Genomic DNA, 21,462 nt, shown 5'->3' with positions numbered 1-21,462 from the left:
ATCTGTGGCTGGAAGTTAATAAGAATTATTTTTATTATTACAGTAATACAACAATAATTACTGTTTTTGCTTGGGTTTAGAGTTGGGGTGGGGGTAGATGTTAATAAAATACAATTAATGGGAAATGTAATAAATAATATAAATAATTCTAGTTAACATCTGGCAGCAGCTGTATTCCTTCTAGCAACAACCAGGATAGAATTGTTGTTCATAACTCATCCAGTTGTTCTTGTCATTGCAAGTCTGTAAGCTCAAACTACATCTAAATTAGGTTGTTTCATTTTAAGATATGAATCTGATACTGAACGCATGGAGCAACTGGTATTTTTGGTAAAAGTAGTATTGAATCGGGGAAAAAGATTTATCTGAATTTTAAAAGTGTTATATAATCTACAGTGCATCTGGAAAGTATTCATAGCGCCTCACTTTTTCCACATTTTTTTATGTTATAGCTTTATTCCAAAATGAGTTAAACTCATTTATTTCCTCAATTCTACACACAATACCCCATAATGACAATGTGAAATGTTTTTATTTTTTTGAAATAGTTGCAAATTTATTAAAAATAAATAACCTGAAAGATCACATGCACATAAGTATTCACAGCCTTTGCTCAATACTTTGTTGATGCACCTTTGGCAGCAATTACAGCCTCAATTCTTTTTGAATATGATGCCACAAGCTTGGCACACCTGTCTTTTTTGGCCATTCCTCTTTGCAGTACCTCTCAAGCTCTATACGGTTGGATGGGAAGCGACGGTGTACAGCCATTTTCAGATCTGTCCAGAGATGTTCAATAGGATTTAGGTCTGGGCTCTGGCTGGGCCACTCAAGGACATTCACTGAGTTGTTGTGAAGCCACTCCATTGATGCTTTAGTGGTGTGCTTTGGGTCATTGTCCTGCTGGAAGATGAATCGTTGCACCGGTCTGAGGTCAAGAGCACTCTGAAGCAGGTTTTATTCAGGATGTATCTGTACATTGCCTGGTGATGAGCGATGCCTGGTTCTCTCCAAAAGTGTAACACCTTGCATTCACTCCAAAAAGTTCAATTTTAGTCTCATCCGACTAGAGAATTTTGTTTCTTATTATCTGAGAGTCCTTCAGATGACTTTTGGCAAGTTCCAGGCAGGGAGTGTCTTCCGTCTGGCCACTCTACCATACAGGCTTGATTGGTGGATTGCTGCACTGATGGTTGTCCTTCTGTAAGGTTCTCCTCTCTCCACAGAAGAAGCTCAAACAGAGTGATCATCGGGTTATCAATCACCTCATTGCCTAAGCCCCTTTTTCCCGATCACTCAGCTTAGATGGCCGGCCAGCTCTATGAAGAGTCCAGGTGGTTCCACTTACGGATGATGGAGGCCACTGTGCTTATTGGAACTTTCAGAGCTGCAGAATTTTTTCTGTAACCTTCCTCAGCCGTGTGCCTTGAGAAAATCCTTTCTCGGAGGTCAATCTTGGAGGATAATTCCTTTGTCTTCATGCTTGGTTTATGCTTTGACAAAGCACTGTCTACCCGGGGACCTTATATAGACAGGCATCAAAGACATGATGCCTTTTCAAATCATGTCCAATCAGCTGAATTGACCACAGGTGAACTCCAATTAAGCTGCTGGAACATCTCAAGAATGATCAGTGGAAACCGAATGTAGCTGAGCTCAATTTAGAGCTTCACGGCAAAGGCTGACAATACTTATGTACATGTGATTTTTCAGGTTTTTTTATTTTTAATAAATGTGCAAGAATTTAAAAAAATATTTTTTCTTGTTGTCTTTATGGGGTATTGTGTGTAGAATTTTGAGGAAAGAAATTTAATTTAATCCATTTTGGAATAAGGCTGTAACATAAAATGTGGAAAAAGTGAAGCGCTATGATTACTAAAACTGTATCACTTTACACACTGAAATAAGTCCAAAAACAGCCTGATACCTTCTTCAAATCTACAAAGGTATGTTTTTGTACTTTTTAGTGACTAATTTGTTGACCTTGTACTAATATATACTTTTAAAATTCTTGTTTGAAGAGCCAAATTCTTAATAACCAGTTCCTCTGAAGTAAACAATTTAAAAGATTAAGGTTAACGATAAGTTGGCTGTTTATTTAAATGATGATCGTTCATGGAAAATTAACATCCCTAATCTTGGGCCTGTTTATTTCCTGGCTCTCAGGGTTCCGACGATGCCTTGGTGAAGATCTGGTCCTCGTTTGACGGAAGGCTTCACTCCACTCTCAGAGGACATTACGCTGAGATATCAGACCTCGCTGTTAACTTTGAGAATACTCTTATTGCGGCGGGGAGCTGCGACAAAACCATTCGAGTCTGGTGCCTTCGTACATGTGCCCCAGTGGCAGTCCTGCAGGGCCACAGTGGGTCTATTACCTCTTTACAGGTGAGAGAGCTTAAGTATTTTACTGTATTTTTCATGGGATGCCTTTACGGGTGGGTACCAATACTCGGCACTTTATTGATACTGGTGCTAAGTTATAAAAGAGTGAAGTATGGATAAGCTCTGACGTTTACAGTTCTTCTATCCCTACTGGAGAATTATTGCTAAATAAGCGATACCTACAGCTGCATAATTTAACTGACTAACCTTGTCTAATTTGCAATATATCGCCTGCACTCTTTGCAATCTCACGTGAGAAATGTTCGTCTTATTCCGCCCAGTGCTTCCCACACATAGAGTTTACTTGTGCGGGTCGCCCAGGTATATTTAGTGACACTTTTTTTTTTTTTTTTACTATTATTAACATCCTATTACACATTTTGTATCCGCTCAGTATAACCAAACATCAAAGATTGATTAAGTAGTGGAAAATCTTCTCTCGTTTACCAGTTTCGTTCACGTGGTCTGCAGACCCACAGAGACGCACATTTTTGGGACTTCGTCTGGCCCAGGTTTCTAAATCCTAAAATGTCCGGGATTCAAATTTAGCTTTCACTTTCTAAAGCTCATATGCATTTTTTCCATTAGTTTAGATTCAGCTTTATTGTTATTACACATGTACACGTACAAGGCAACAAAATGCAGTTTAGGTCTAACCAGCAGTGCCATAGCAGCAAGTGCAGGATACAGGTATAAGTTATAAAGTGCAGTTATAGAAAAACTCTGGTGATATTTACAGATGGATGTACTATGAATATTATATAGAGGTTGTGTTAGCTATGAACAGATTTACAATGAGTGAATATATGTACAGGATGCTATTAATAATCAGTACTCTTTAATTAAAAACTACTTTCTGTCTGGTTTCATAGTCGACAGCGCGCACAGCCGATACAGAAAGAAAAAGTAGATAATAGATTAAACGGCTCCGAAAAACTTTGTTATATAAAAGTTCGTAAAGGTCCATATAACATCTAAACTGGCTGCAAAATATATGTACACCATTAGTAATGATTAATCAACGCATTTGCTTTATTTTAAAAAAATCTACTCGTTTTAATCTTGCAATTGATCATTTTTAGAGATATTCGTTCATTCATTCATTCATTCATTTACTTGTGGGCTTAGTCCCTTTCTTAATCCGGGGTCGCCACAGCGGAATGAAATGCCACTTTATCCAAGTTTTTTAAGCAGAGGATGCCCTTCCAGCCGCAACCCATCTCTAGGAAACATCCACACACACACATTCACACACACACTCATACACTACGGACAATTTGAGTTCATATTAAATGTACATATGAGTACATTAAAAATTTTTTTGGTGATCTTACCCTTGGCAGGTGTGCTTATGAGCTTTATCTATCCTAATAACAATGACACTAGCACTCTTGCTATACACTACCACCAATTTTGTATTATATTTATATCATTGTTGTTAATATTTTAAAGGAAGTGTAAAACAAAATAAACTGTAATTACAGTAATATAATACAGTTGAAGTCATAACATAATAGTTTTAATAACTCATTTCTAATAACTGATTTCTTTTTCTCTTTGCCATGATGACAGCACATAATATTTTACTAGATCTTTTTAAGATACTAGTATTCTGCTTAAAGTGCAATTCAAAGGCATAACTAGGTCAACTAGGTAAGTTAGGGTAATTAGGCAAGTCATTGTTTAACAGTTTGTTCTGTAGTCTATTTCAAATATATTGCTGAATCGGGCTAATAATTTTGACCTTAAAATGGGTTTAAAAAATTAAAACTGCTTTTATTTTAGCCAAAATAAAACAAATAAGACTTTCTCCAGAAGAAAAAATGTTATAGTAAATACTGTGAAAAAATCCTTGCTCTGTAAACAGAATTTGGGAAAGATTTGAAAAGGAAAAGAAATTCAAAGAAGGGAGAATCATTTTTTTGACTGTATATCTTCATTATATAACACTTGGTGTTACTTAACTTGGAATTCTGCCGTGATTGTTAAAGGTTCATGCAGTTCTTCTCATAGACCTGGGGCCTTATGTACGAAGACTTGCATGGAAATCATACTAAAACATTGCGTACGCACAAAGCTGTAAATGTGCGTACGCAAAAAAATCTGCGTACGCCGAATCTCACGCATATTCTGTTTGTACGTCTGAATGATCGTGAAACTGAGCGCAACATGCACGAGTGCAAAACCCCTCCCTGCCTCCTCCCCCGTATGAATATGCTAATGACTCTACTTTGGCAAAACCCAACGAAAAAGCAATGGCAAAATCAAGCAAAAAAAGAAACTTTGAACAGAATGTGAATTGAAGGTGCTGCTTTTGGAGGAAGACCAGAGGAAAACTGTTTTATTTGCAAGTTTGTCCTCTGGAATTAATAACAAAAGAAAAAATAGATTGGGGAGAGATTTATTATTATTATTATTATTATTATTATTATTTTTAATATAGTGGGGAGAGTTTAGCTGATGCGGTTAACTGAATATCGCACTGAGTGGATTAAAAAAGAAATATTGAGATCTATAGGTGTAAAATTTTATTTAGTCTTTAACAGCCTAAGTGGCGCAGCTCGTTAAACCCATGGCAACATCTTTTGACACGTTCAGATTTTGCCTATATAGTCTTTATCATGATAAAGACAAGTAGGAATCATTAATAAGTCTGTACATCAAATTTTATTTGCACACTTATTGAATGGAAATGTTTCTGATTCACGTATGCCAGTTCATCCTCAGATGGTGTCTTTATAGAAATGTGTGTGCAGTAGATCACTCCAATTAAATTGGGAAAAGAGGCGACCGCTACAAATTGCACTTTAATGTTTGGATGGTCAACTGTATGGTACGGAAACCTTATATACTAGACATGCGGATGAACCCATCTCATACAGCTGAGAAGACACTTTGTAGAGTGCAATTTAACACAACTGCCTCTAGGAGTCGCCAATGGCAATAACACAGACACACACAAAAAATGTGCGTACGCCAGCCATAAAGCTGGCGTGGAGCTGCGCACATTCCCACGTTCAGTTCGTTGCTAGTAAACCCAAACGTGAGCAATTCTGAGCGTGAAACCTGGCGTACGCAAAGTTTTTGTGCGTACGCAGCGTTGATACATGAGGCCCCTGAACTGAGAGTTTTTCAGATTCTCTTTTTATTTATTTATTTTTTGGGGTAACAAAGGAAAGGAGGGCATATTCAGTTTCATACCTCAATTGTTTTTTTGTCTTTTCTTTAGCTCAATCCTAGCCATGATGCAAGTTAGCAGAAATGAGAAAATAAATTATTGCAATGCGACCACAAATGAAGAGGCCACTGGAGCACATTCTTATTCTATGACAACAGTATCTATTATTTTTCTTCTGCTGTTTTGTGGAAATCGAGGTCACGTTGTACTGAGGACAGTAAATAAAGTGGGAGAACGAGAGAGAGAGAGGGAGGGGCAGGATTGGAAACGACTGAGAACCATGGTTCGAAATCTGTTTCACAGAAAATATCTTGCAGGTATTGCTGCTCTAAAAATATGGCCACAAAGAATTCTATTTACCATCTTCATATTCATGTATTTAATTGATTTTTAGTTGAATAATGACTGTTTTATAGGGCTGCACTATATATTAAAAAATTATCTTTATTGAGATAGTATTAAATCTCGTATTCATATCACAGATTAATTAATTTAATTTATTTGCCAAGCTGTTTAAAAGGTGCATACATAGGTTGTTTATCCAAATTTGACCAATTAGGTAGGCCCTTGCTGTTTTATACCATCTTTTCCAGTTGCCGCTGTAGATTTTTTTTGTATCAAGATGTCTTAAAACCACCAGAACAGGGTTATATATATATATATATATATATATATATATATATATATATATATATATATATATATATATATATATATATATATATATATATATACACATACATATATACATATATATACACACACACACACACACACACACACATATATATATATATATATATATATATATATATATATATATATATATACACACACACATACACACACACACACACATATATATATATATATATATATATATATATATATATATATATCAGGGTTCAACGCTAAGGATTTTTTGTACTAGTCCGATCGGGCAAGTGGTTCAGATTTTTACTTGCCCTACCAAAATTTTCACTGAGCCCCACCAAAAAAAAAGGAAAATTAATAGCTGTTTTAGCCGCATATTTTAAATAATGTGTCAAAAATAAAGTCTGCGAATCTAGAATTTCAATACTTAAAAAAATGTTAATATAAGTGTTATGCAAACAAAAAGAGCAGTATAGAAAATGTGGAGGTATTTTATTGCGGATCGAAATTATTTACCAAAAAGTGGGTGACTTGTCAAACTGACGGCAAAGTTTGCAAAGCATCACTTAATTTTTTGTTGTTGCGATGTTCACACATAAATGCCTACTTCCAAGACGTTATAGAAACAGACATTTTCATTTAGCCTTATAATTTGATGCTGCTGCCATGTTGCTGTTTCTTCGCTGTACTGGTTGTTACCAACATCAAATCAGACAAGAGGAACCAGAAAGCAATATGGTGTTTACGACATCACAGAAAAGATAACATTTAAAGACTTAAAAGCACAAACTTAAAAAGCACGCAATTGACAAATAGTCGCAGACAAATAAATGTTAGTGACAAGGCAGCACTGTCCCAATCGGGCCATTAATGATCCTGTCTACTGTCCCAAGCGTCTCTCAAGCTGGCCCTGGGCCACCGGGCAGTCCTTATTGTTTAGCCCTGTATGTATGTGTGTGTGTGTGTATATATATATATATATATATATATATATATATATATATATATATATATATATATATATATATATATATATATATATATAATTTGCAATGAATTTTTTCAAAGTGATTTTAAAAGGCAAAACAAGATTTATGGAAGCTGGAAATAAATTTCCTTTCCATACATACACACATAAAAATGTAAACTCTGTATAAAATAACTTTTTAGTAGGACGTGTCATATTCTTTTTGTATTTTAACATGTGTTTAGATATCCACATAAAATAAACTTTATTCATACATTTAAACCAGAGTTTTCTTTTAAAAACATCCTACCCTTATCAGTTCGCAATGAATCTTGGTACGTTCGAGGCCGGGAAGGATCCACTGGCTGCGTCCTTCATTACCTTGGAAACAAAGGGGTCATTTTGAGGCTGCGTTTAAAGGACCCTTGAAATGAGACAGGATCGTCTTGCCGCGATGACGCAGCGCACTTCGAATGCATACTTCGGAGAATGCAGTCTCTGAAATGAGACACAGCTTATAGAATCTGCAAGACGTCACTCGTATACTTTTGAATGGGAAAAAGTGTAACTGTCAATATGGCGAAGCCCCGCCTTCTAGCACAGGACCCAATCAGTGATTGCTTTATGGTAAATAAAGCCTGCCTTCTAGTACAGGAGCAGTTTTAGATCAGTTATCGCTTTAGAATGACAATTCTTTGGGGGAGGGGCTCGGACCAGTCGTGAGTTTCTGCAGATTTTGTGTGATATGAACATTTAGAAATGAAACTAAAGAGACGGATATTATTTAATTTTATAGGTTATTGGTAATATTAAACGTAATAATAAGCTTGGCAAGTAGTTTTGCAGAATTTGATGTTTCCCCATTCAAACAGAATCCACAAGCATACTGCCCGAGAGGCGTTACCGAGTGAAATGACATGCCTTAAAGGGACTTTGGCTCAAATGCATCAAATGAGAAGTCTTGGGAGGGACATGTCAGATACTTGTGAGCAAAAGATTGGTTGGAAGATTTGATAAGAAACAAGAATGAGGTGATGTCAACAAAATGATCTATTTCAAGCAGAAGTCATAAACTGCAAGCTTTAGATGTTAAATTTATTTTTGGAATTTTATCACTGTTTTGGAACACTATCTTATTGATATCCTTTAGACCAGGGCTATTTAATTAGTTTGTCATGGGGGCCGGTTCATGAAAAGCATCCCAAACGAAGGGCCGGAGAGATATGACTTGCTACATGAGTGATGACACAACAGCATATAAGAGCTCTTATGCTGTATATTTTGCTCCTTAAGACACCCATGTTGGCTTTTTCTACATTAAAATGTTAATATATTGTATTTTGAAACTACATAATATTACTGCATTGTACAATATACGTTTTTTTTTTTGTTTTTTTGTTTTTTTTTTACAAACATTCAAATGTTGCATTTCAGAGCACAACAAAAGCAGTGCTTTGCTGAAGTAGGCTTCTTCTACATTCAGACACATTCATATGTTTGAACTGCATAACAATTAGGGATGCAACAATTCTAGATTTTGGTTGTACGATTATATCTGAAGAATAATTGTGGTTTCACAGTTATCACGTCTAATGTAAATTCAAGCTTTTTATTAGGTAAGTAGCTATTTAGATTAACTGTTGTTGACATCTGCATACATCCATACATAATCATTTTAATAAAAATTCGTCTAACATATGTTTTGTTTTCATTGCACTAAAAGGCACGCACAACTCTCACCGTGAGATGTTTTCTGCTGCGTGCGCTTGTGCGGGCATATTGTCATATATTCTTACATTAGAAATAGCAAACTTGCAAGCGGAAAAGACGTGATATGGGAACGGCCGCTGCTAGTTAATCCTGTGTGCGTGCGTATTAGCCTCGGTGTACTTCAAACTTAAAACTAGCGCACCAGCAACTTGGCATTTTGCAGTGGTTTCGTTCCGTGCAACAGAAATGCGGCTTAGAGAAGACAATTAATAAACTGTGACGAATTAAAGCGCAGTTAATAGTGAAATCGGCTAATCGTTGTATCCCTATTTACGATATCAGTGCATTGCATAAAAAAGCCTTTTCTACAAACATGTTTTCGGCTGCCCGCACCACTCGCTTATGATGACTCGCGCTCTGTGCAGCCTTTAACTGCAGCTTGTGCTGTTGTTGAACAGACGCACGTAACTTCATTACTATAGCGGCCGTTTGTCGACTGAACGAAGTTTATTTTTGATGTCTTGGTCACACCGTTTGGAAGGCCGGAACAAAGTGCCTCGAGGGCCGGATTCAGCCCGCGGGCCACCAATTGAATAGCCCTGCTTTAGAACAATGTACTAATACTTGCATCTAAAAACATTATTTTATTTTAATAGAACCTTTTAACGTGTTCAGTTTAATTTCAACGGGTGCTTCTACTTCCTCTTTCTTTTTGCAGTTCTCTCCATTTGTCAAGGGCTCCAAAAGGTACATGGTGTCCACAGGAACTGATGCAACTGTCTGTTTCTGGCAGTGGGATGTAAATAATAATGAATTCAGGTGAGGATCTTTTAACACAGTGGTCCCCAACCTTTTTATCACCATGGACCGGTCAAGGGTGGTGGGTGTACCTAGATTGCTAGACGACCATCAACTGTTTTCTCAGAAGATGACAAGCTGACAAAACATTGCTGCAACTCTGATACAAGTTGCGTTTATGGAGAAAATTAGAAGCACTGCAGTGTTGGGGTGTTCTCTGTTTGTCTGATATAATTAGTCTACCGAAACGCGTATATTCCATTCCATGAAGCTGATCGGTCATTTCTTGTCATGCGACTTGCGGTGCGCTCATGGCATTCTGAAAAGATTTGATGTTTTCAACTCCCAATATGCGCGCTCTGATCTCAACATGCGTGCACAAACCGCACGCCTCTATTGGAAATAGCGACCTTTCACACAAAAAAGACGCCATATGTAAACAGTTTAATTTTGGGTGCTCAAGTGACCAAGATTTAGCCCAGAGAATACAGTCATTTTTCAAAATAAAAGATTTTTCAAAATAAAACACTGTTCAGACTTGGACAATAAATAAAATGGAAATAATTCCTAATTTATTGTGCGGGCCGGTACCAATTGATCCAAGGCCTGGTACCGGTCCACGGCCCAGGGATTGGGGACCACTGCTTTGACAGATTAGAAAGAAGTTTAAAAAGAACGACTCTGAGGTCAAACAATGAGTATTACAACTAATTTTTTGCCATTTATTTATTAGTGATCGTCAGCACAAGTTTACAGAGAGGCCGAGACCTGGTGTCCAGACCGTCTGCTCTTCCTTCAGCCCTGGTGAGATGGACTGAATTTTCAACTACTTGTCCTTTTTTATTCTTTGTATGTTTAGGGAAGGCTTTGTCAGTGCACATTTGTTTCTCTTCATACAGGTGGCATGTTCCTTGCAACAGGAAGCACAGATGATGTCATCAGGATCTACTACCTGGGCAGTGGCAGTCCAGAAAAACTAGCTGAGCTCGACTCTCACACAGTAAGAGCAACTGGCTTTTAGGAATAAACGAGTGAACAACAGATTTAGGGAATATAACAGGTGATTCACAGTGCTTTTGTTTTTATTTGTAGGACAAGGTGGACAGCATCCAGTTCTGTCATTCTGGGGAGAGGTAATATTGGTGGATTAGTGTCGTCTAATAATGCATTTTGTGACAGAAAAATAATTCAGCTTTATTCCAAAATGATTTGAAAGGCGTAATCATTGACTACAGTGGAAAATGTTATTTTTTGGATAGAAATGTTGTCTTGTTTCTATTCCATATAGAAAAAAAAGTTAAGAAGCAAAAAAGTTACAAAAAAAAAATGCGTTTTCAGAAAAAAAAGTCAAAATTAAGTGTTTTTTTTGTTGTTGTTTTTTTCAATGTCTCTTTTGTGCTGTTTGCATTTTTTTAATATTTGGCATAAATTTACTCCATATTTTGGACAGTTGGGTTCATATTCCTGTCGAATTTATCAAAAGTCAAAAGAGTAATTAAATTAATATGTGTACATTTAATATAGTTTTTACAGCAAAACAATAAAAGTTTTATGTTGGAAATTTAGTAAAAACTTGTCATATCATTTTAGTCGCAATTTTTTTTTTGTCTTAAAATCATAGAGAGACTGTAAGACGAGCAAAATAACATGCCACTGTAGTAAATTATTATTTTTTTTTAAATGTGTGTGTATATATAGTTGAAGTCAGAATTATCTCCCCTTTTAATTTTTTTTCTTTTCTAAATATTTCCCAAATGATATTTAACAGAGCAATGAAATTTTCACAGTATGTCTGATAATACTTTTTATTTTGGAGAAAGTCTTATTTGTTTTATTTCGGCTAGAATAAAAGCAGTTTTTAATAAGAAAAAAAAAAACATTTTAAGGTCAAATTTAAGCTATATATTTTTTAATAGTCTACAGAACAAACCATTGTTATACAAAAACTTGCCTAATTACCCTAACCAGCCTAATTAACCTAGTTATGCCTTTAAATGTCACTTTAAGCTGTATAGAAGTGTCTTGAAAAATATCTAGTCAAATATTATGTACTGTCATCATGGCAAAGATAAAATAAATCAGTTATTAGAGATGAGTTATTAAAACTATATATGTATGTGTATATATATATATATATATATATATATATATATATATATATATATATATATATATATATATATATTATTCAATTTACTTGATTTTTAAGAATTTGAAAATATTTAGACTAGAAACAAGATAAAAACTCAAAGTAAGAAAGTCATAAAACAGTATTATAATGAGCTATATGCACAGCTAATGTTTTTTAGCAAATGATGAACTTCTGGTGAAAGCTTTTTGTGACTGTTTACAGTTTCATAATTTCCATATATTAAGATATGCTGCAGAAAAATTGCATTGCATTTAATGCAGTGCTGCTTGTTTGGTCTTATACCCACTTTATATTGTATCTCAGTCAGGCAGTGATGACCACTGTTTTATAAAGAAATTAGATCTTTGACGCAGAAATTTTTGTATGGGATAACAATTCACTGAAATTAAAATGTGTGTGCAAATACCCCATTAGCACTCAACTGACACACAACATACATTATAAACTACAACAGACAAACATTTGAGAAGTATGGATGTTAGAGCTTGGCTATAACAAAATCAATTTCTCTCTTTTTTTTTTTATTCAATCTTCATTGTGATGAACTCAAATCTTTTAGTATGCTGTGTTCATATAATGTATGGCTAAAATAACAAGACGGTAAAATAATTGTGTGATTTGTCTTAGGTTTGTGAGTGGTAGTCGAGATGGCACTGCCCGCATATGGAGACTGCATCAGAGACATCAGTGGAAGAGCGTTTTATTGGACATGTCTGCCACTCTTCCAGGGTATGGAATAATGAACTCCAGCAGGTCATGGCACTTTTAACCAATCATTAATGAAGTTGCACCTTTTTTTTTTGTTTAACACAGGTCTGCACCTTTAACAGACGATGAAAATTTCTTCAAACCCAAAGTGACCATGGTGTCCTGGGATCGCCACGACAACACAGTCATTACCGCCGTCAACAATCATCTCCTCAAAGTGTGGAACTCCTACACTGGACAGCTGCTGCACGTCCTTAAAGTACGACTGCGCAGATCTGAAGATGTAGCTGAAGGAGAAGTTCACCGAAAAAATACTGTTCATTTTCCTGAAATAAAGCTCAAACTGTCTTTCAGCTTGGCAAACCTCTTGATCCATTTTCTTGCAAATTCAGTAGGCAGCCAATCAGTAGTTTTAAATTCTTGAGAGGTTTTCCTGGTTCGTGTAGAGTATGTTTAGTGAACTCCCTGAAATGACAGCTATTCATTTAAAAATAGAATGATATGTGATATAAAGCTGAATGGCTCTCTCTTTACTTGCTCGCAGGGTCATGAGGCGGAGGTGTTTGTTTTGGAGCCGCATCCCTATGACCCTCGCATCATGCTCTCTGCTGGTCATGATGGCAATGTCTTTGTATGGGACCTCATCAAGGGCACCAAAACCATGCATTACTTTAATATGGTAGAGTATCCTAATGATCTTTTAACCTTTTTTATTTTTGTAACTTTTATTTGCAGGCACTCTTAGTGCTCTCAAAATTGTGGGGGGCGCAATGCAGTTAGAACTCAAGGTGCACGAATAGTGTGCAAAATGCTCGCAGGCAATAGGCATAGGGTCGCTGGCTTTTAAAAAACATTTTTTTACAAAGTTGCCTCTCAACTAGGGATGCACTGATCTTGATTCTTGGATCGGATATTGCTTCGATACTGTATATTTTTGCTGGATCGGGTATCGGCCAGCTGGCACCGATCCAAATCCGATCTTGCTCGTGCGCTATATTCAGTGCAGTTTATAAGCCAACAAAAGGTAGCCTATTACCATAGATATGTACATTAGATGTCGCCTGGCCTGTTGTTGTCTATTGGACGGAATGCGTCAATAGCGCCGCCATCTTGGTACACGGTAGTGCTCCTTTGAAATGAATGCGGGACCAAGGTACAGTGGAGGACTGTGGCCATCCAATGCCAGAGATATACACGTACACACATATATCTATGATTGGGAGTTTTCCTGGATGTTAGTATGCAAGTATCAGTGACCACATGGACATTCCTGACAAAAAGCTTGTGTTTGTGTGTACAGAAATGTATTATTCACCCTCCCTGTTAAATTTGATCTAATCATGTCCTGAAACACACCTCCTCTTCTGCTTTCACTTCTCATACTGACGGAGGGAGCGATTCGTTTGTGAATGAATCACTCGAACGACTCGTTCACTAGCCGACAATAATACAAGTTTCTGGCGGCGCAGCATCTCGCTGTCATATTTCTTTTGCATTGTTTGCTGATTTTCTGCTTTGCCTTATGGTGAATGCAGTAAGTGACTGTATTATCATCAATAACGTTACCTGATTAGCACAAATGTTCAGAACATACAAAAACAGAAAAAAACTTAATATTACCTATGAAATGTTCTGCCTTTGTGCTTTGTTTTCTTTGTTTGCTCGTTACTACACCGTAGACAGCGCTAAAGTCCCGCATCTTCACGTAATAACACTGTCTTGACTAGTGCGGTTGAATGACATTTGTCCTGGGAGCACTGTACCAATGTGGCGGCGCTATTGACGCATACTCAGGGTCCCTATGCGATATCTAGTGTATATATCTATGGCCTATTACAAGGCACTAGAAAGTTGTCATGTAGGTCTACTGTATCCTAAATGTTCTGAAGCCGTTCTATAGTTTATTGTGAAGTACAGATGAATATTCAGATGCTTAAACTCATGTTCAGTGCTGCGCCTGTCAATCATTCTCCATTCATTCACAATTCAAACTGGGCGTCACTTTCATAACAACACGGAAAACTCTCCAAGACTATTTGTTCCTGTTAGTTTTTAATAATCAGTGGAGAAATGCATTTAGTTTTGCATTTAATGGGTTCAATGACATTAAATGGGTTCAATTGACCCGTAATATGTTGCCCATGTTGCACTGTGTCTGTTAGATCAGCAGATCACATTCGCAATACTGGAGTAAAGGATTATTATCTGCTGTTCACACACAAAGTAGGCCTACCTAAACCTTTAAACTAGAAAAGTCTCACTAATACATTGGAAAGATCCTCAGCGCACTGACTTTTGTCTTTTGTGCTGCTGTTTTGAAAGTGTCTGCAGATACCGGAGAGCTGCTCACTTTGTCTCAGTGATGCATCAATCGCTTCATCAAGCGCACCGGCTGCGCAGAAGCGACGTGCGCCGCTCCGTAAAGTTATTCTCATAAAGAGTTTGTGTTCTCTCTTCCTTCCGACTGATTTTATTCTTTCAAGGTGAATACGTTCAGTGCTGCTAGTAGTTTATAAAGCCTGGCTCAGTGTGGTCAAAGTAGTTGATTAAATTAATACAATTGAAGCTGACGGGAAAATGATTTGGCCTAAGATAGGCTACTCTGAAACTGTGAATATTTCATTGTCATTTTATTTATATTAATATTTTATTTAACAGACCTGTTTGTAAAATTGCGCGCTGAAGCATATTAGCGGGCCTTGTTTTGAATTTCACCTCAAATATTCTTGTATACTTTGTAGATAACTGACCAACAAAACAACATAATCAACAAATTATACCAATTGAAATAGGTTTTAAAAAGATAACTTTTCAGACACAAAAAAAAGAATTGTTCAGACATGCTTTCAGTTTCTCCATCTCACTCCAGCGAGTTTAGGCGAGGGAATGTTTATTAAGTAAAACTGCCCTCAGATGGTTTAGTTTAGTCTGCTTCAAAACTGCAGGAAAATATCAGTTTTTGCTAAAAAGCTGGTTATTTTAGCAACGATTATGGTCAATAGTGGTAGCCTAGTACAGATTTCAAAGAAAAAACCTAATTTTGAAAAAGGAAACGTATATGCTGGACCACAACAGATCATATCAATGTCATAATGAATGCTCAAATAATGTAGCCTATAGTTTATAGCAAGCATGATGTTTAGTAAGATCGTGTCGTCTGTCATATAATGTAGGCCATAGGTCTGTTATTTTTACTAAAGTAGATATATTATTTCTATTATATTATTATATTATATTATTATCTGTATCGATCGATACTCAGAATGTTGGTATCGGATTGGTTCCAAAAAATGGTATCGGTGCATCTCTACTCTTAACGCAAAAAAAAAAAAAAAACCTTCACTGTGATCAGGGCCTAAATGCATTGTTTTTGTATTTTCATATTATTTGAATAATTTTATTACGGTAAAGCTGAATTTTCAGCATTTCATTTTTTTAAAATTTTAAAAAATTTAAAAATTTTAAAAAATTAAAAAAAAAAAAGAAATCTTTTCTAATGTTAACAATCTGTACTGTGACTGTCCGAGCTAAATAAAGTCTCATCAGTTATATCAATTATAAACATGCTGTTTTTTCTGTTGTGCAGATCGAAGGTCAAGGACATGGTGCTGTATTTGACTGCAAGTTCACCCCTGATGGCCATCGCTTTGCGATGACAGACTCTCATGGACATCTGGTTATTTTTGGCTTTGGAAGCTCCAAGCCTTATGAGAAGGTTTGTTTGATTTTATAATCGATAAAACTTTTTTTTTTTACCATGCCAGATCATATAAAGTACCTTAGTGTAATTCCTCAAACCTCTGATCTGTCCAAAATGATTTGTAGCTTCCAGACCAGGTGTTTTTTCACACCGACTACCGGCCGCTGATCCGGGACACCAATGGTTTTGTTCTGGATGAGCAGACCCAGCAGGCACCACACCTGATGCCGCCTCCCTTCCTGGTTGACGTGGATGGAAACCCTCACCCTCCCAGATTCCAAAGACTGGTCCCAGGAAGAGAAAATATTGCAGATGAGCATCTTGTTCCTCAACTTGGCTATGTTGCTACAAGTAAGTGTTGTCATAACAGTGTTGTCCATGTTTCTCTGTTGACTGCTTTGGCATAGCCACAACGTTCACTGTAAATATTACACAGAAGAACCATTTTCAAAACCAGTTTTCTTTTGTATTAACCGTTATACACATAAGATCTTAGTCTGCCATTGCCTTAGGGCTGCACGATTAATCGGAAAAAGATTGCGAACTTGATTCGACTTTACACAAATTTTAATTCAGCTTTTTTACGATTCAGCCAATCAAATTTTAAGGTCAGGTGGGAAGCGTAAAGACGGTCACACAAGTCTTAACATTGTTTTATATACGTTGCTTACCAGCATGGACACCTCCAAATGGTGTTACAAGTGTCACATTCTGTATTTATAAGGAACAATTCACCCCAAAATGTCATTTCTATCTTAATGTAATGAAGTAGTTGCGGCCGCAAAATCACACATGAGCTGACGCACTGTTTGTTTACTACCAATGATGTCTACTTAAGTGAACAGAACCTGCATAAAACGGGTAATAAAGTTCAGTTGTTTCAGGTGCTGTATTCGTAGTTTCAGGTGCTGCACATCTTGTATCTTCACACCGTAGACAATTGCCTTCAGATGACCCCAAAGATAAAAGTCTAAGGTTGTTAGATCGGGAAAACTTGGGGGCGATTAAGCTGGTCCATGACGACCAATCCACTTTTCAGGGAACTGTTCATCTAGGAATGCTCGGACCTGACACCAATAATGTGGTGGTGCACCATCTTGCTGGAAAAACTCAGGGAACGTGCCAGATTCAGTGCATAAAAGGGGAAACACATCATCGTAGCAATTTCAAACATCCAGTGGTCTTGAGGTTTCCATCGATGAAGAATGGCCCCACTATCTATGTTGTCTATGGTGTGAAGATACAAGATGGGCAGCACCTGAAACTGTGGATACTGGAAGCCTGTGCTGGCAGTGTCTCCTGCGGTGTTGCTATCAGTGTGTGAAGAGTGGGAGAAGAGGGCTGCATTGACAATCCAACACAATGAGCAGCACATTAAACACATTTCATAAGTGGTCAGAAACTTGTAAATAACTCATGTAAGAAAAAAGTTGCGTTAAAACCAAGCACACCATTGTTTTTCTTGTGAAATTCCCAATAAGTTTGGCGTGTCAAATGACCCTCTTCCTATTGAAAAAAAAAAAAAGTTGGATCCAAGATGGCCGACTTCAAAATGGCCACCATGGTGACCACCCATCTTGAAAAGTTTGCCCCCTCACATATACTAATGTGCCACAAACAGGACATTAATATCACCAACCATTCCCATTTTATTAAGGTGTATCCATATAATGGGCCCATCCTGTATATTGTTTATTCATAATTTTCTTTCGAAATGCATGAAAGTGGCTGTTAAACAAAAAGAGGAGTACAGTAAATGTTCTAGTAACTAATCCGATGTGTGTCTTAACTAAAAGCACATTAAGTTATATTTAAATATTAGTATAGTTGCCCACTCTATAGACATCAGCGTGTATTTTACAAACCCAATGTTGTAAAAAAAATAATGAGATGAAAAGAAGAGAAGAACCCAGTCCAGGAGACTCGAAACAAGCAGAATTCCTTTATTAAGACGTGTTGGTTAATCTGCAGTCATACAGCGTCTTTAAGATGTCCATGTGTCTGCAAGAGCCTACTAGAGGTCCGCAGTCTGCAAGTTCTTTCACAAGTCTCACACAAGTCTGAATTAAGACAAAGATTTCATGGGTATATTGTGTTCTTAGGAGGAGGGGATATTGCTAAACAAAGCATGCAAATTCAGTATTGGAGTCAGCATGGCATAGGTGTTAAAAAACGGCCCAGCTACTGACCACACAAGTTAATCAACATAGGGTTTCTGTAGCATAAAAGCAACACCCGAAGACAAAGACAGAGTCGTTTAAAGCATTTGCATCACTGGCTTAGCCTATAGTCAGAAAGATAAAGGTTAAATGTCCCTCCTAGCTGGGATGTTAATGAAATGAGATAATTAAAAAAACAGAGAATATAACTTTTTAGTTATACGTAGATTATTGTTAATTTGAAATTAGATGATATAAATTTATATTTCCACACCAACATGTTATATTCTGCTAGTAGCTATGTGTATTTGAATGACTGAGACCTAAAATAAATGTTACGTGTTTGAAAAATAAAATTATTCTGAAAAATAAAATATAACTTGTTTGATAAATTGTGATTTTTATCACAAGCATTTTGCATCTCTTTCTATGCCTCATCTTGAGCCACCAGACTTTAATTTTAGCAGTTGATGACGTGCGTTCTGATCTTGAAAGTGGTTTTTCATTTGCTTCAACCGAAAAAACCTTCATAGTAAATTATAGCGAGTGTTTCTGATTTTAGAAGCTGACTTTTTTGCTGTTTCAGGTGATGGAGAGGTGGTGGAGCAGGTGATCAGTCAGCAGTCTGCAGAGAGCGAGGAGGTTCGTCACAGCGCTCTGGATTTTGCCATTCGTCAGCTTCGAGAGCATCAAGACAGACAGTCTGGCGCTCCGGGAGAGGCTGGTGTTCCTGCTGCTGCCCGTGTGCCAGAACCAGGAACTCCCCGCAGAGGTGCCTACTGATGCAACTCCACTAGTGTTTACTTTTACGGACATACCACCCGTTTTTAACACTCATTTCACTACGTTTGCATTTACCATTAGGGGTAGTTGATGTTTATTATCTATAATAATATCTTAGCAGTTTTTATTGATTCATGCGCTAACAAAAAAACATGCGTCACCTGCGAGATGAAACCTATTACAGGGTGCCTTAATATGTGAATGTCACTTTATAATAGACTTGGGTTCTCATCATGGGCAGAGCTTCTGTCTACCCCATTAGTTTAGTTGCTAAATGGCTAACAAGGATTTTATTAAGAGAGTAGCTGTGTTTTATGTGCTTTATGAAGGTTTACAAACAGAGTAGGATCATTCGCCACTGTGTCAACTAGATCCTTTCAGAGGTGTACCCTGCTCTGAGTTAATCAACTCCACCAGAAACTTAACCTGGATGATGGAAGTTTATTAGTTTTCTGTGGTGCTTCTGACTGAGCCCAGCCAAGCTGGGGGATTTCCCCTTAGGACAGTGATTCTCAGACTTTTTTCATTAAGTACCACCTCAGAAAAAAATTGTCTCTCCAAGTACAACCAATATGAGCAGTATTGAAATACAGTAGCATAGTAGGCCCAGTAAAGCAGCTAAAACTCAAAGTAAAAAAAAAACGTGGCAGATTACCTCAGAAATATAGGCTATATGTCATATATAGCATATTATATACATCATTTTTGATAAATATTGAAATGTGTTTAGCATGTACATGACATATTTCATTCCTCCATGTACCACAAGAAGGAAGCCTGTGTACCACTAGTGGTACACGTACCACAGTTTGAGAACCACTGCTTTAGGGCACCAACAACAGGCGTTACGTCGTAATCACACAAATGTCCATTAAGGTTTAAATTTTCCAACTCGAGCGATTACACTAATGCACAAAACGATCAATTTGTGCCACTTCATTCATTATTAGGATGTCTGTTCGCGTCTTTGCATCGACTTAAACGTAAATCACTTGCGCTTAACGCTTCATCCATGTCTGGTGTGAATGCACCATTAGAATGTTCAGGGTTCCCACTCTTCTTGAAAGAACTTAAAAGTAATTGACTTTTAAAAATATGGATTCAAGACCTGGAAAGTACTTAAATACAGGTCTTTGAAAGTGCTTGGAATAAATAAAAAAATCAAATCGATTATGGTTCTATTTCAACAGTTGTACTCAATTGTCAAAAACAGAACAATAAAACAAAACAAATTGCTAAATTTATACATTTTAAATTAACTTGTGTACAATACAATGACAAATAATACGTATTTTATCAATATTTCACAAACTGCATTTAAATATTACCAGTATTGAATCCAACTTATTTCATTAAAATTTTTTGAACATGACTTTTAACAATTTTTAATCAATTTTTGACAATTAAATACTCCTTGAATCCGCTGTTCATGAGAGCGTGGGAACCCTGAAAGTTATAAAAACTGAAAATTATCTGATTTAGTTAGCACTGAAGATACCATTTGAATTCCACCTTTGCACCATACAACTGAACTCCACCTCTGTTTCGATGTGTGCTTTGACCAGAGTTTGGAAAGCTACTCTGAAACGGTGGCTTAAACTAAATGCTATATGTCAACTTACACTTCTAAAGTAGCTTGATACACTGCAAGTTACTTTAAAAAAAGTAGCGGTAACACTTAATTTAGGCTGCATTTACACTGCAGAGTCAAATTTTAATTATTTTTTTTATTTTGACTGCATCCCATTTTTTTGCTGACCTGCTTACATGATCTTTTAAAAGTGATTTGTACCCGATTGACGTCATTTACAAAGCACACGACAAAGACGCACTGACCAGGAAAAAAGAGCGTGTGCTGACTGACAGCTGATAACAAGAGCACTCTTTTCTCCATTCCTGTTTTTAATCTGTTTGCAGGTTTAATTTTTGAAATTCTTTTTGACAAGTTGTTTTACAATAGTTTATGACATCTTCTTTTGATCTAGGTTTTTTTTTAACCAGTAGGCATCTTAATGCCATGTCCATGGCATGATTTATGCATGTGATGTATGCAACAGTTTTATATTAGTTACGTAGCGGATGTTACGCTCTCTCTCTTTCTCTCTCTTTCTCTCTCTCTCTCTCTCTCTCTCTCTCGTTAAAATGCTTAAATACTTGTGCCTTATGACAATACAAAAGCTTTTTTTTTGTTCTAGTATATGAGATTCAAGGTTTGGGACTCTGCTGAAGCCTGTTTCAAAATGAAAGCGTCAGAGTTGACGTCATTCG

General features: G+C 36.7%; 1 protein-coding gene across 3 annotated transcripts in view; it reads left to right on the top strand.

Annotated features, from left to right (window-relative positions):
* Positions 1–21,462, top strand: part of brwd1 (bromodomain and WD repeat domain containing 1) — a 1,114,832-nt gene that overhangs the window by 10,983 nt on the left and 1,082,387 nt on the right. For all 3 annotated transcript variants that reach the window (XR_012391240.1, XR_012391239.1, XM_001920406.9), the window contains exons 8-18: positions 2,167–2,388; positions 9,613–9,713; positions 10,426–10,496; positions 10,592–10,692; positions 10,785–10,825; positions 12,472–12,573; positions 12,658–12,811; positions 13,097–13,231; positions 16,139–16,267; positions 16,378–16,603; positions 18,998–19,183. Coding sequence is in view for 1 of the 3 variants with exons in the window: in XM_001920406.9 (XP_001920441.4) it covers positions 2,167–2,388; positions 9,613–9,713; positions 10,426–10,496; positions 10,592–10,692; positions 10,785–10,825; positions 12,472–12,573; positions 12,658–12,811; positions 13,097–13,231; positions 16,139–16,267; positions 16,378–16,603; positions 18,998–19,183 (1,468 nt within the window). In the remaining 2 variants the exon portion in view is untranslated. The remainder of the gene's footprint in view (positions 1–2,166; positions 2,389–9,612; positions 9,714–10,425; positions 10,497–10,591; positions 10,693–10,784; positions 10,826–12,471; positions 12,574–12,657; positions 12,812–13,096; positions 13,232–16,138; positions 16,268–16,377; positions 16,604–18,997; positions 19,184–21,462) is intronic.

The sequence above is a fragment of the Danio rerio genome, chromosome 15 (assembly GCF_049306965.1).
Source record: "Danio rerio strain Tuebingen ecotype United States chromosome 15, GRCz12tu, whole genome shotgun sequence".
Taxonomy (NCBI): domain Eukaryota; kingdom Metazoa; phylum Chordata; class Actinopteri; order Cypriniformes; family Danionidae; genus Danio; species Danio rerio.
This window is presented reverse-complemented; position numbering and strand designations above follow the sequence as displayed.